Source organism: Dipteris shenzhenensis, chromosome 20, assembly GCF_047967505.1.
Source record: "Dipteris shenzhenensis isolate YYH24624 ecotype China chromosome 20, Dip_SZ_1.0, whole genome shotgun sequence".
Taxonomy (NCBI): domain Eukaryota; kingdom Viridiplantae; phylum Streptophyta; class Polypodiopsida; order Gleicheniales; family Dipteridaceae; genus Dipteris; species Dipteris shenzhenensis.
Window position 1 is genome coordinate 14,668,277 of NC_141615.1, and position 16,353 is coordinate 14,684,629.

A 16,353-nucleotide genomic window follows, 5' to 3' on the forward strand; every position below is an offset into this window, starting at 1 on the left:
TGCACGCTACAAGATCCTATTCAATGACTATATGATGCTTTTAACTGTCCATGGCTCATAACATGCCCTCTTGCTTAAAAATTGGATCTCCCCTATTGCATGTTACTCGTATCTAAAATTTATGGGCTCTTCCATGCATTTGCCAGTGCCCTTGGGATTCTATCATTGGGTGGTCTTTTTTATAATCGTATAACGTAAGGCTAGAATTGAAACCTTGAAATGAAAATCCTTTAAAACCCAAGGTAGACATTGAAAGATCCCAGTCAAACTGGGAACATTAAATGATCTTCTTTCCTTTCCATTTGACGTTCCCGAGCCTCATCGGAACTTGTCTCTTTTAAACTCTCGATGGAATTAAGAAATGACGAGAGACGCGAATGATTTATGCAAAGTTGGCCAAAATATTAGGTGCTTTGGGTAATTGCTCAGAAGGTCAAGAGGTGAACAGCAAACAACTGTCAAGATGAGGGAAAAGTTGAAGGGCAAATCATGGCGCTGAGACATAGACACACATGTATCGAGAGAGACCATAGGTGTTAATGATGATTGTTGGGAAATTAAATGTTGCAAGCCATGCCAAATTACATGTATTCATCCATATATTTGCCGAGTGGAGTATCATTGTGTGCGATATAACACTTATTACATGCAAGAAGACATGATGCGTGCCTTAATCAAAGATGGCATGAGGGCACAAGAAGGTATTCTCGAACTCTCTGTGGATTGACTCATCCTGAATTATCATGTTGGTGAATTTGTCCCTTTAGTGGGATTTCTAATTTAAAAAAAGATTATGTAGGCTTGAGACTATATGTTTTGAAATCATTGTGGATGGAGTCTTTCTTTGGGCATACATATTTTGAGGTAAAAGAAAAATCTGTCATTATTACTCCTTGTTTAGAGAGTTTTCTATGATTGTTCACCTCTATATTTGGGTAAAGTTTTCAATACACTGTTGAGCTTCTTTATGAGATGCTCACTAAAAGTTCCCAATGTTTCCCTGCCAAGCAATCAGCCCTTTCAGGTGAACCAACCGCATCAACCCTCTTGATTTGTCTCAATTTGTGTTAGCTTGAGCTAAAAGCTCTTCTTCCACAGATACATAGGTGAGAGGGAGGAATCCCTCCTAGTGCTTGGGAGACAAGTCTGCCATGTGATTCTCTCAGGTGTTTGAGTGGAGGCCACTTTCATGCTTCTTAAGAAGAGATTGCAAGTCTATTAAATTTCTGAGTGGATGCCACTTTTGTGCTTCTTGATGAAGAAAATAGAGCAAAAGAGAAGAAATGAGATGATGACTCATAAAAGAAAATGGACAGGGAAGGCTATTGTCAGAAGAGATATAGATCCACTCAAATCCACATAAATAGGTGCAATTATAATAGAGAGAGCTCTTGAGGAGCTCCTATATCACACACGCGCGTGCGCGTGTGTACACCCGCGCACACAGACTACTCATTGAAGAGAGCTAGACTAAAAATTTTAGCAAGTAGATGGGAAAGAGAATGGCTCATGAAAGTGGCTTGAACAAGGGAGTGGAGATTTCGTTTTATAGATAACTTGTCATCCTCCTTCACCTAATTATATTCCTTTCCCCATAAATCACGTAAGCCAATAGATTGTTGCCTTTAGGTTCCTTTCCCCATCGATCATATAAGCCAATATGTCACCATCCATGTACCCATTAATTAAATAAGACACCATATCACCATCCATGTCCCCATACAATCACATAAGATAGTAGGCCACCTTCCATGTCCTTTTTGGCTACTCTTGACATGTGTCCCTATCAAAATATCCCATGGGATCTTTGATTATGCAAAGGAGAAGAACCAAGCTAAGTTAGAGCTTATATCGTGAATTCCTACTTTGCATATTGTAAAATCATCCAACTACACACGAGGATTCTAGAAGATTGTCCTTTGGAGCCCACACTCTCACACAATACTCCACACTCCTTCATGTTGCTTGTCATGTGGCCTCCCTTGCATTATTGAGCACACATAGACATCAGGCCCACGTCTTTATATGACTCATTCTCCTTATATTCTATAATTCCCATATATCATATTCCCAATCAATCCTTATGACATACCAAGGTTTCAATATTTCACACACATGCTATTTACAATGATTCGCTACACTCTTCCTTTCAATCCCTTCCAATATCTTTTACGAATAAAGTGATAGCCACCAAGTCACTCCTTGATCACTTTTGCCACAATCTCATCACACACGACATTCATGTCATTATAAAAATAAAAGATATTACTTTTTTGCATTACAGTACACCAAAGGATAAGATTCTTAGAAATTTTTTTTCTTGGAGCTAGACAATGCAAGAACACAACTATAGATTTGTCCCAATTCCAAAATGTTTACTCTCACCTAGTTTATGAAAAAAAAACCATTTCATTAATTTTGGACTAGTGTGCTCTCAAAAAAAGAAAAAAGAAATTTGATCATAATTTTTGTACATGTACAAAGAAAATTTAGAATCTTGCAACTAACATAAATCTCTCTTAAAGGTTAGGCAAATACATAGAGTTTTTTCGGCATGTACATGTTGAATTGCAAGAGAAACCAATAACACAACAATCACATCAAGTTATCATAAGTGTGTCTTTTATATTCTCTTAAATGTTAACAACTTTTTAGCTCTATGAGTCCTTTGCAAATTCATCCTTGTACATCCCTTGTTTCAAGATTATTTCTAACTTTTTAAGATGCTTCATTCTTTGTCTTGAGAATATGGACTATAATAGGTTCTTATAACTCTAATGCTGGTTAAGATGGTATATTGCTCAACCTTGTTCTTGCCCAAGGTGTTAACTCTTGCCTGCATTTGGAGCACTTTCTTCTCTTGCCAATGTAGTAGTTATCATATTTTCTTACAATATTCTAGAGCTTGGTTTCCTTTGTTAATCCACTCCAAGTAAGAAGAACTTGCTTTAGAGAATGAAAGATGAGAACTAGGCAACAAGAATGCTGTGAAGAACAATTAAGTTGCTTGAGGTTTGTAAGATAAAATACAATGAATAAATGCTTTAGATTACAAAAGAGGAGAATTTGCAAGCAAAAAAATGAGAATGAGAATGCTCTAGATAATGACTCAAGTGCCTAGGTTTTGTACAATGAAGTGCAGTGAATATTCGATAAAAAGGAAGCTTCCTTGTTCTTTAAAAGCTATATGTATATGCCAAGAACCATAAGTAACAATGCCACAGAAGAGAATCAATCACTATAAAAGACTTCATAGTGACTTATTACTTACAAATACAAAATGTTTGAATTTGATATCGTTGGAAAATATTGCTTTAATGATGTCAATTGGCAATTATTGTTTCCTTTGCATACATACTTAGCTTGCTCTTATTGTTGAGGTATTTATTTAGGAACCTTTTTATAAACATACAAGGGCAAATGATCTTAGCATCATGTGCATCACTACCTCCTTTAATATACACTTTATACAACCACGGTGGTTAACAATCAACTTTCCTCCAAAACACGAGGTTAACCCCCAAAAGTTTAGATGTTGTTTTCTTTTTTGCCATTTTGATTTAGGCCATAAACATGCTCTAGAAGGGTACATTCATCTATATAAAATTCTAACTCTTGATTTGGTTCAAGTATGCTTGTCACCTGAACTATGTAACAAAATTGACCCATTGGATTACAATTCCACATTGCAATAAAATTTTTCTCAACAAGGTGCCCTATGTGTGACCAACTTAGCCCTTTTAAAACATCTATGCCATGTCTAATGCTAATAGTCTATGATACAATTTAAATTTAAAACAATTAATGAATATAAGATAATCAAATGGAAAATATTTGAATAAGGAGAGAGGATGACATAAGCACATTAACTTAATAAGTTCAAATAAGTACGATAATTTCTTGTAATAAAAGCATCTTTGTAGGGCGATGGGTCATTCAAATTTTATCCCAATAAATGGGCTATAACAATCCATGACTCCAGGGAGTCCAGGCTTCACACTAGTATAGAAATGTTCCCGCGCCAGGATATTTGTTTGAAGTTTCTTTGCTTTCTCGTCGTCGCTCATGAGCAATGAGATAAAGCCAACATCGAGTTCAATTGGAATATATGTTTACCCGAGGGTAGATTTTAATTTGAAATGCCGAAGGAAACGTGGAAAGTTTTAAATATATTTTTTTAATCACCTTTTCTTCTTCTTCTTCTTCCTCAATGTGCTAACATCTTTGTAGGGCGATGGGTCATTCAAATTTTATAATTGGAGTCGAAAATTGTTCCAATAGAAATAGTGTTTTTCTCCCTTGGACACTTGATATCTACAATGGAACGGAATGCATTAAATATATTACTTCAACTTGAAATGTGATGGAATGCGTCAAGTATAAATAATAGATCTTTCCTTGGAGTCGAAAATTGTTCCAATAGAAATAGTGTTTTCCTCCCTTGGACACTTGATATCTACAATGGAATGGAATGCATTAAATATATTACTTCAACTTGAAATGTGATGGAATGTGTCGAGTATCTTACTTCAAAGTGAATGCAAGTTGTAAAAGAGAAGTAAATAATATCATCACATGCTAATCTTGCATCACATTGGGGCAAACAATGTAATTAAAAGATTGTCAAATTTGACCTCCTCACTTCATAGAGCTTTCCTTGATGGAGATGAAACATGCTCCAACAGCTTGGTCACACTCCCTAATAGACTTCAGTCCTACAATGCAATAGAATGTACTGATATTATTTGACTTTCTATGAATACCAAAGAACATAATTGTATTAAAATATTGCAGAATTTTACCTCCTCGCTTGATAGGGTTTTCTCTGACAAAGATGAAACAGATTCCAATAATTTTGTCAGACTCCCTAGTATTAATTACTACAATGCAATAGAATGTAATTATTTGTATTATTTAGACTACAAATGAGTGCTATGATGAGAATAAATTTGATCTCGATACGTAAAATCAAAACAAATTAGCACCTGTGTTTCAATAAACACACTGCTTATCGCTTTTTTACTTTCTTCATTTAGCCTTTAGGTAGGGGATTTCTTGATTGAGCCTTTTCTTTCCGATTAACCTAAAAGTCTCATTAGTGGGTCTGTCTATTTTACCCACCACCCTTTGAAGTAGACCTTACTCTCATTCACCCTAACTTGCTCATTCTTGGAAATGTTTAACTACTCATGGGCTAGTGTGTCTCCCTGTCTAGAATCTATTTCTAACCCTTGAATTGTCTTTTTGATAGCATCCATTCTTCTAGCTCTTAGCTTGGCTCTATTTTTCCTTGATATTTTGAGCACATTTTGACTGTATTTCACTACTTCTTGCCATGCCACTACAATAGATATTTTCACAAAAAGGCTACTCTCCACATGGTAGTGACTGCCCTTGGATAGTTTTCAGTAGAAATAGATTAGGATTTTCCTTGAAGTAGAAAAGAGTTAGTTTTCCCATTCCAAAGTCACATGTGCTAGCAGCTATAGGCTTGTGTTTTGCTAGTGTAAGGGATGCAAAATTTTGAGTAGAAATATAAATTACCTTGGAGATCAGATTTTGAATAAGTAAACTTTTTCTAGTCTATCCTACCTTCTATAATCCCCTGCCTATCTATTACACTAGGTTTATTATCTAGGAGATGGTGAGCATCCTTTAAATTCTAATTGAAGCTCCTTCCCTCTCACAATTGACCATTTGTTTCTCCACTAGTCACTCCTTTCTTTAAATCCCCAGTTACTATTACATTCCCTCTTATTGTTGAGAGAGCTTCCCAAGTTTGCAACCTACTTTGGGTTGTAGTAGGAGCATAAACTGAAACAATGGTAAACTCAACACTCTTATTACATCACTCAGAGCCACACATCTAGCTTTCTCATCTAGGGGTCGAAAGAGGCTGACACCATTAGACATTTTCTAGCCAAACTAAATGGTGCTCTCAAGGGTTTTGTTATATCACCTAGATAGAGCCTAATTCAATTCAAGAAGAAGAGAAACAAAAATGTCTAAGCCCATGATGAACAATAATAAAGCCACCTTTTTAACCTTGAGTTTTTATGTTTAGGATTAACAAATGACTTGAAGTCATCGCTCTTAAAGAGATGGCAAAACAGGGTGGATATATGCCAAATTTATAGACACGACAATGCTTGAAAGTAAGAGGTAAAAATTTGAGATGGCAACTATTCTCAGATTGACAATAACAAGAAATGGATCTGCACACCAAACAAGGATGGAATTGGGGGAGCATCGATTGGAATAGAAATAAATATTGAGAAGTGCATTGGTTATAACATTATAGCTTTGAGGATTAATGGGATTGGACTAGAATTTATGCATGAAAACTTGGTATGTGAAATCTTTTCCATCTATGCTCCAAAACTCTATGAGGGAGAGAACCTTTTGTGGGAATCTCTTCCATTTACGCTCCAAAACTCTATGCGGGAGAGGACTCTTTTGTGGGACTCTTATCCCTTGAGGGAGTAAGCAATCATAATGGGAGATTTCAAGATGGTTGAGAGCAGGTTAGATAGGTTGAGGAGATTGGGGACGGTGATAAGAGGAAATGAGCTTTATGCTTGGTAAAAATTGGAGGAACCAAAGCTCATTGACATTCATAGGATACTTCAATTACTTGGAGCAACCATCAAATAAGAGATAACTACACGAGGGTCAAGATTAATAGGCTTTACCTGGCCCAAAGTACCAAAAATTGAATGCATGTCCAAGCAAATGAATTTGTATATTGGTTGCAATTCGTAGTAGCTAATGGTACGTCTGGTGTAAATGTAGGCATAATAACAATGATTAGAGTGTTGGAAAAAAATGTATGAAGTACAAGCTATTAGTGTGCTATGGAGAGCAATTCAATCAAGGGAACTCCTCTCTAAGATTAGTTGGAGGGGGTGGGGATAGCCTACTAGGATGTGCTTTAAGAGCATTGTCACTTTTGCTCAAATTTTCAGTTGGGAGCATTTAAGATAGTAGAACATGCAAGTTCTCTTTTTATATCTCCCTTTAATAAGGTTCAAGAAGGGCCTTTATAGGAAGTTACTTTATTGTGATTCATTCATAGTTCTCTTTTTATCTCTCCTTTTAAGAATACTTTATTGTGATTCATTCAATGCTAGTGTAGAATGTTTGGCCAATGGCATCCTTGTGTTCCACCTCACACTCCTCCACTCTCCCAAATCATCACATACTTGGATGAATGTACTTCCCTTCACACTTTGAAGTAGCAATGTAGAAGTTTACGGACACCTTGCATAAGAGCTGGGAGTGCTTGAGGTTCATGCACTTTAACAAGTAGATCCAAAGTAGTGCATTGGGACAAGTGTTCTTTTTAGGCCCACGATAGACCATTTTGAATTTTGTCATCTCTTACATATCATTGCATATGTGTGTGGATGTGCTTCCCTTCAGAGTGAGGGTGTATACAGACTATAGCCACCCATGCTCATCCAATGGTGCATTGAATGCATCTAGGCTATGGGCTGGACGTGGGTGGTAATCTTGGCTTGGCCACGATTTGTGGACATGCCCATAGTGTCTAAATACCTTGAGATTTGGTTTAGACTAGGCAGATGTTGGACTTGCAAAAGGGGCGTCAACTGAAAATGGCACAAAATTATTGGTCTGGTAGAAGGGTAAGTTGTCTGCAACACCCTCGGCCCCCTTCTCGCCCTTTTTCCCCCCTTGCCCTTACCGCCCCAAGCCTTGGTCAAGAGGAGCAAAACCAACTAGAGACTTTGGTAGGCGGTATGAGGTGTGTGAGCCTATGTTCCCCTGGGGACCCACCCTCATGAGAAGCAAAAGTGTGACAACTAGATCCAAAGTCATATCCAAAGTCATGGGGCCAACCAAAAGTGTTATTTTTTTGAGGCTCACGGGAACAAGCACCATTTTAGTCAGCCTTTGGGAACAAAGCAAAGGACGATAAGGGTTGCTACCTAGCTTTGCTCTACAATTCATCATCTTCCCAAATTGGTTCTTTCACCTCGCCCTCTCTCTCTCTCGCAATCGCACAATGTCTTGGTTCAGATCGGCTATCAATCGCGCTGCCGAAGTCGGTGGCAAGAACATTGGCCCTAACCTCTCCCGCACTGTCCGGAACGTCGCCCAGCACGCAGGTCACGCCGTCGCTGGTGGTGCCAAGCTCGTCCAAGACCGCCTGGTACGATCCTTTCGTTGATCTGGTCGACTCCTTGCAATGTCGTTTTTGTTCTTTTGAGTATCGCAAGACCAAGCTAACTCTCAATTTTTGATAATCCCGACGTAACAATAGATTCATATTTCCTTATCGGTGGTTGCGATCTTCTTAAACGCTTTATTTAATTGCGGCGGAATCGACTGACAACCAAAACGAAGTATGCATAATCGCTTCTTTTGATGCTCATATAAACAGGGTACGCTAATTCTGCCTGTGGCCTAGCCAGCACTATGCCAATTTCTCTACAGGCCTCTGTGTATTAGCCTGTTGACTGCATGCAATATACAGGGTACTTCTTGTCTGACAAACTAATGGTTATTTTTCGAGAAAATACGGAAAAGGATTCTTCACTTTATGCTTTATCAGACTCTAAGGATTTGAAGTCCTCTCCAAGGATTTGAAATGCAACAACAATACTGAATTGATCATCTCCTTGGTGCTCTTGGATAATGTCAAGATGGGACATACCACTTCAAAATGCGAGCTACTTTGAGGGGGCTTCAATGAGATAGAATGACGGGCCAATTCATAGCCTAGGGGCTGCTTTCCATGTATTGGTAAAATTGACAGACTTCTACGCTGATTGGTCTTAACTTGGCCGGCCATATGCTCGACAAGTTCTGGCTGGTCCAATACGTGGTCAGGCTATGTGTCCTTACATGCTCTTGGCACTTCTTGTTTGGGGGCCTTACATAGTTGAGAGATGCATGGAAAGTTAGCAAATTACAAATCTTGTGATCAAACATTGTGTGCTTTGATCATGCAGTGTCATTTTTGGTAAAATCACGTGGATCAAATTTCCTCATGGTTAGGAACTCAAGTTGAGGAGCACTATTTATGTCAAAGGACAGGCATGGGTGGAGTTGTTTTGACGTCCTATTGAAGACAAGTCGAAAATACAGAGTTGCCAATGCATTGACTTTTTGGTCATTGTTGACTTTTGACAACCTAATCAATTCCAATCGACCACTCTAATGTGAGTGGGTGACTTTGTCGTGCCCTCCAAAATGCATGTGGACCTCCTTCCCTACAAAGCCCAATTCTTGACATAGATTCTATCTAGTTGCTCCAAGAAACCATCATGGAATCGCTGGTCAAAGAGAAATGAAGGCTGCTCGAGAGTCGAGTGGATTCAGGCCACTCAGATTCTTAGAAGCCAAGAGAACTCAAGGCTTGATCACGAATGGTAAAAATTGCATTGCTCTCAAGTGCCTCTCTCTGTTGCTAGCATGTCTAGGCAAGAAGCAACTCCTTGAACTCTAAATTCTTGAAATCTTCTCCAACAATCCAAGAGTCTACATCAAAAAATGGATCTATGAGTTATCACAAAAAGGGGCCTCTTTGTTTGGCAAACACATCGGGTGTTAGCAAAGGCTAATTGAAGAGCCATCAATGGGGATGTCATAGTAGTGTTAGAAATCGACCAATAGAGGGTACGCACAGTGGAAGACTGATAGAATAGCCTAGGAGCTCAGTGTGTGTGGGAAGTGGAATCACAAACTTCTTAAACTTATGTGCATCAAATAGATGTACATACTCATCAATAGACAATGAACCAGCCAGACATAGAAGCTACCAAAAGAATATATATTTCTGATGTGCATCAAATAGATGTACAGAGTCATCAATAGACAATGAACCAACTAGATATAGAAGCTACCAAAAGAATATATATTTCTGTCCAAAGCTATGCACACAATACAAAAGAGAGATTGATCCAAAGTTTCACCAGAGCGTGGTCCTTTGATCTTACCACCACGTACTTCTACTATCTGCCAGATATCTCTAGACTTGAGCCTGCGTGCTCCACCTCGAGCGTATGTAGACTCTCTGTCCTTTGACCTCAGCTCCTTGCTGCCTTAGAAGACAGCCAAAGTCCCAGCCCTCTGTGAGCTCAGTCTGCAGCTCTTCTCGATCTCCTCTGCCTCCTGGATGTAGGCCTGAGGGAGTGTCCTGCTGCTCCCAAGTGTGCTGGCTGCTGGATGCAAAATGAGGTCCAGGGCTCCAAGAGCCCTCTGAAATGGCCGACTTTGTCTGCCCCAAAAACCGACCTGGTTGGCTGCCCCTACCAGCCCAACCAGGGCCCTATATAAGGGCTTTCACTTGCCCTTTTAGGCCTGCTGGGTCTGCCTTTGTTCAGCCCTCTAGTCAGGCCTGGTTGACTGACTATATCAAGCCCAACCAGCCTGTCCACCAAGGTCTTCTCCTCTGCTGTCCACCTGCCATGCATTGCGCCAGTTCCAGGTCCTTGCTGCAGGTCAATTTCCTGCCCACAAGAACTGCCGACAGGTTCGCCTTTTAGTCGTCTTTCTCCTGTGTATATTCCGCCATCTAGTGCTCCTCCAAATCTGCCTCTGCCAGGCTAAATTTCCATAGCCAACTTTCAGTCCATGAGCTATATTTGTTGAAGCCACTATGGCTCCTCCAGGTACCTCACTTTTCTTCACTCTTTGATTCCTACCCACATGGCAGACATAACCCTGCCCATGTGTCAATCACTCAAGACGCAGGTTCACCCCCCCATGCTCTCCTCATATGGGGGCTTACAGATGGGGAGGTGACCTTTCCAACAAGTAGCTAGTCCATGCTATGCGCAATGGAGTGTATGGTTTCAAACTTATGAATGACTATCATGAGATTGAAACCACATATTGTGTTGTATTTTTAGAAGATGAGTCTGGGCATGTCCTTGGATTCATCTCGATATATAATGGGAGTGGCTATGGGCTTACACTCATGCATGTTAAATCTGTCCAAGAGTTTCTGAACATACTTGGACCGAGACATAACAGTGTCACGTCTCTCATGAGAGAACTGGATCCCCAAATAAAAGTGAAGCAGCCCCAAATCTGACATGTCAAAGTTGGTCTGCAAATCAGCTTTGAAATCTGCAATTTTGTCTTCATTGGACCTCGTGAGCAGTAAGTCATCGACATAAAGAAGGATGACTAAAATTTCCCCCCCATTCATCTTGATGTAGAGGGTGCTCTCAGTAGGACTATTGTGCAGCCCCTTGCTGGTCAAAAAGGCATGGATCTTGGCATACCATGCACGAGGGGCCTGTTTCAGCCCGTATAAAGCTTTGTTGAGCTTGCATACTTGAAGTGCATTTGCTGTAATTTCAAAGCCTAGAGGTTGTTTGACATACACCTCTTCCATCAAGTCCCCATTCAAGAAGGCTGTTTTTATGTCCAACTGATGAACATGCCACTCAAAATGTGCAGCCATTGCAATAACTGATCGGATGGTGGTCATCCGGGATGTAGGAGCGAATGTCTCCTCATAATCTATGCCCTTTTTCTGAGCATAGCCTTTAGCAACCAGCCTTGCCTTATATCTGTCAATGGAGCCATCTGGCTTCCGTTTGACCTTGAAAACCCATCGTGTGCCAATGGCATGTTTACCCTGTGGCAAGTCTACAACATCCCAAGTCTGATTCTTTGCAATGGACTGCAACTCATCGTGCATGGCATTCATCCAATGCACATTGTCCTTTGCCTCTTCGAATGTGGCAGGCTCCTCCTCATCAAGGAGAGTACCTGCATATGTTGATTCCACTGAATTAGCACCTTCCATGTGCCTTGCTGCACTGCGAGTCCTGCCAGATAACGGAGCATCAATTTTACTCTCCCTGAGAGTCTGTAATAGCCAGTTTGGGACTGTTTTTGCTGCATGTATGTCTGCAATTTCTTGTTGCACCACCTGTTCCACTGCCTGTGGAGGGGGTAAGACATCCTGTGGCGGAACTGAAGCATCTGGAGGTTGCTGTAAATTCTGATTTGCATCAGAAAAATCAGCAGGGCAACCCAAGGCAATGGGTAGCAACCCCTCAAAGACATCCTCTGAAGACGAAGGCATTTGAAATTCAGCCTGAGTGTGAGCTGAATTTTCAGAAAATATCACATCTCTACTTACTATGATTTTGCGTGTAGCATTATCAGACAATTTGTGCCTAAATTCAACTGGCACATGAGCATAAGCAAGGCATCCAAAGACTCGGAAGTGATCCACTGAAGGCTTCCTGTCATTCCAGACCTCATAAGGAGTTTTTGTTTTTAAAGCCTTAGTGGGAGCCCGATTCAAAATGTAATTGGCACACATCAAACCCTCAAGCCAGAATTTGTGAGGCATGTGTTTGCTTTTCAGCATACATCTGTCCATTTCCATGAGAGTTCTATTTTTCCTCTCAGCTTTGCCATTTTGTTGAGGGGTCAGCCTGACTGTGAGCTGAGGCACAATACGCTTGCCTTTCAGAAAAGTATCAAATTCTACAGACAAGTATTCCCCACCTCTATCTGTGCGCAATGTCTGTATCTTGAGTCCGGTTTCATTTTCAACCATGGTTGCAAAGTGTTTTAACACTGTGAACACTTCAGATTTGTGTTTCAGCCCATAAACCCAAGTAAAATTGGAGTAATCATCAATAAATGTAACGAAGTAGAGATGACCACCCAACGATGGAGTCCTCATGGGACCACAGACATCACTCTCCCCTTTTCCCATTTCGAGACTTGACTCTTGTTATCTTGTAGCTTTTTTCACTATATTTTTGCAGGTCCTAGCATGGGGGTATGACAAGCCCTCATTGTCGGAAGGAGAGCTGTCATCAGAGGCGGGAGAGGTTCGTGTGGAAGCGCAGCCGGAAACGTGCTGCTGTGTAGAAGTGGCCTTCAATAAATTAAAGGGCAGTAAAACTAACAAGTAACCAGCCAACACTGTTACAATAACAATTCAACAAAAGTATAACCAGCAGAGTGCCCCTACACCAAGTACAAAGACACAGATTGGCCCCAAACTTTGGCGCCTCTTTCGGTATTTCTTTAATTAAGAGAGAGACCCATAATTCCAGGCTACAAAAAGGATACATGCCACAGGAGAACTCGCGAGTCTATGGGACAAAAAAACACACCCCAAAAACATCAACATCAGTTAGAGACTGAGAGTCTGTGGGGGAGTATATCAGCTCAGCCCCAGTTTATTTAGATGCATAACTAGCTACTAATTTTATCTTAGAAAAAAAAAACGGCTTGAGCAACATCAGTTTAAGACTGAGAGTCTTTGGGTTTAGATTTGAAATCACAGATCAAGGCTTGTCCATCCCTATATACTGCCCATTTTCCATCTTTGCATGCATCCATCTTTGCGGCAGATATGACGGGACTGTACATCTATGGGACAACAAGAAAACCATCTAGTGCATTAGCTTAGGAGAGAGAGAGAGAGAGAGAGAGAGAGAGAGAGAGAGTTTATTCCTGTTTTTTGCAAGATTTTGTTTCTTGATTTGCTCGTTTATTTTTGCTTAGTGGCCTTCTTCCTTTCTTCCTTTCTTGTTTTCTTTCTCTTTTGTGTATGTGACATGTTTTAGTAAGCATTGGGTTTGCCCAAGAGACTCTGCAGGTCTTTAGAAACCTAATATAGCTGCTGTTTATGCTTGGGCACTGATGACGACATAAGTGTTGCTAAGTATGTCTTTCTTTTGTTTTTCAAAAATTTTTTTGTTACCTCTTTTTTTTTACTCTTTTGTTTCCTCTTTTATTTTCTGTGTAGATTTTTGAACTTTAGAACATAAATAAATCTAAATTTGTACGATTGGATATATTCTAGTCTTACAAAGGTATATTGTACTCAAGATGGTGTAGTCATACATAGCCATGCTGAAGGTGGTAGAAACATAACCGGACTATCATTATGATAAACATTATAAGCAATGCCACTAAGCATATGAGTTATGCATAGGATTTTGTTGAAGATGAATAACTGGTTGGGGTGTGTGGTCGTCAAAAAGAACTCACATTGATTAGTAAATATGCGCACAAAGAAATAATAGACAAATGAGAGGAAATGGAAATATCCATGGAATAAAGTAAGCCTGCTTAATATAGCCGATATAACCGAAGGGGCTTTCCATGTGATATCCTTGCACAAATCCTCTATTAGCAAACTGCCACGTGGCAGCCCAACTGGAAGCTGGTCGTTCTGGTCTAGTTGGGCTTCTCATTGGGTCTCTATTTGGCCTCCCAATCACGGTCCAATTAGCCACTCCATTGCACATAAGCCATAGACTGTGGGTATACTTTAAGGCATGCGGCGAATGGGTGAAAATGAGATTATCTTTGATTTGTAGGTGGCATTTTGTTCAGGTGCTTCAGATTTTTGCATTGAGGAGACAGGCATAAGCAATGCCAATGACCCATGCGAATCAAAAAATGATATTATGTAATCCACGGGCGGCTGATGGTGTCCTGCACATGCCAATCTACTTAGCCGATTTGTATATTCGTTTACTTCTTTCATGGCTCATGCTTCCATTTTAGCCTTTGTGAGGATTTGGATTATGAATCTGCTAAGCACAGCAGTGTGACAAGCATAATGCTATTGTGATTTGACAGTACAGTACGGTTCCTGAAGGGCTGTGTGTTATAGGAATCGGTGCATGTGAGATTCTTACATGTGCTTTGAAAGATCATGTCCTACTTTTATTTGATCACAAGGAAGGATAGATGTAGCTGGCTTGTATTTCAAAAGAGTTTGTAAACGGTTTTGTATTGCACGAATTCATGTGAGATCTTTTCGGTAGATTGTATAGGTCGATCATGCAAGCAGTATGTTACCAAGAATGTGGTTTTGCTGGACTGACTAACTGATTTTAGTTTTCTTACCATGCATTTCAGGTGGGGCGGAGTATCAATAGTTTTCAAAATGCTGTCAAAAGACTGGATGAAGTTGCTTTAAGTGCACGTGGAGCTGAAAGAGTGCAGGCATTGGCCCGATGGCTAGCTGCTCTCAAAGAAATTGGGCGAGACATTAAACTCTTATCGGCAGGTGAAGAAGCTATAAAGGTTGAAGATACACCACTCTCTCCATCTCATGATGAGCTGAGTTCTCCTAGAAGAGCATCAAAGGTATTGTTGACATCTCTTGAGACTCTTGACACCCTCTATTTTCTATTTGTTTTTTCTATGTTTTTGTCTCCTAGCTTCAAATTTGGCTATCATATGAATCGTACATTTGTTTACTAGTTGAACTTAACAACAATGGAGAGGGAGAGAGAGCAAACTACTCACAAGACCGAACTGGAAAACAGAGAAGACAAGAGAGACTTGCACAAGAATCTTAGGAGAAAACCCCTATACTGCAGGGGGAAAACCTCAACTCTGAAGTGGATCAGTTGCTGTACACTGAGATGAAGAGAATCGGGGAGAGAGGCCCTATATGTAGGGTCACCCCTTGCCCTAGGTAACCGACTAGAGGGAAGGGGGTGGCCGACTGGACAGCCGACCCAGGTTGGGTCTGGCCGACTGGCTGGTTGGTGGGCAAGGCAGGGCATAGGGGCATAAATGGCCCCCAATGAAGGCGCCTCCTAGGTGCCATAAAGGCGGCCTAGTGGCAGCGCTAGATAGGCCCCAAAGGAGGGCAAAACAGCCTTGGAACTGCCCGGAAACCGCCGCTGTAGTGCAGCAGACATTTCGGCCAGATGCAGGCAGCACCCATTGCTCTCTCCCTCTACCTCTCCTGTGCAGGCAAACCCACAAACAAGGCCCTTACTCTCCCTCACATGGACGGGTAGACACACAACCAAGGCCCTCACTTAGTGATATAAGAGATGTCACCTCTAGCACCCCCTCTCAGCTTCTGGATCATGGATCATCTTCAATGAGCTGGAATGGTCTTCAAGCAGCTGCTGTGCCAAGGGCTTGGTGAAAAGGTCCGCCTTGTTGTCCTCCGTTTTGCAGTAGGTAAGCTGGATCATGTCAGTGAGCACCTTCTCCCGGACATAATGGTACTGGATCTCAATATGCTTGGTTCGAGCATGGAACACCAGGCTGTGAGCAAGTGCAATGGAACTTTGATTGTCATTGTGGATGACTGTTGGGGATGTCTATGGGAATCCGATCTCTCCTAATCTGTCTCACAAGTAGCGAAACAAGCAGCACTGTACTCAGCCTCGGTCGAAGACAAGGATACAATGGGTTTGCCTTTTACTGCTCCAAGTAATAACTGGTGAGCCGAGAGTACAACAATAACCAGTGGTCGAATGACGAGTGTTTGACTCTCCTTCCCAGTCTGAATTACTCCAGCCTAGTAGTTGGATCCTGGACTGTTGCCGTGACTGATAGAATAACCCTTGATTGTGGGGTATTCCT

At 40.8% G+C, this 16,353-nt stretch overlaps 1 protein-coding gene across 1 annotated transcript in view; it reads left to right on the plus strand.

The window, feature by feature from the left end:
• The first annotated feature begins 7,892 nt into the window (after positions 1–7,892).
• The window catches only part of LOC147889329 (centrosomal protein of 135 kDa-like protein), a 90,944-nt gene continuing 82,483 nt past the window's right edge, over positions 7,893–16,353 (plus strand). The window contains exons 1-2 of the mRNA XM_087391636.1: positions 7,893–8,173; positions 14,881–15,111. Coding sequence (XP_087247762.1) covers positions 8,027–8,173; positions 14,881–15,111 — 378 coding nt within the window. The 5' untranslated portion in view covers positions 7,893–8,026. The remainder of the gene's footprint in view (positions 8,174–14,880; positions 15,112–16,353) is intronic.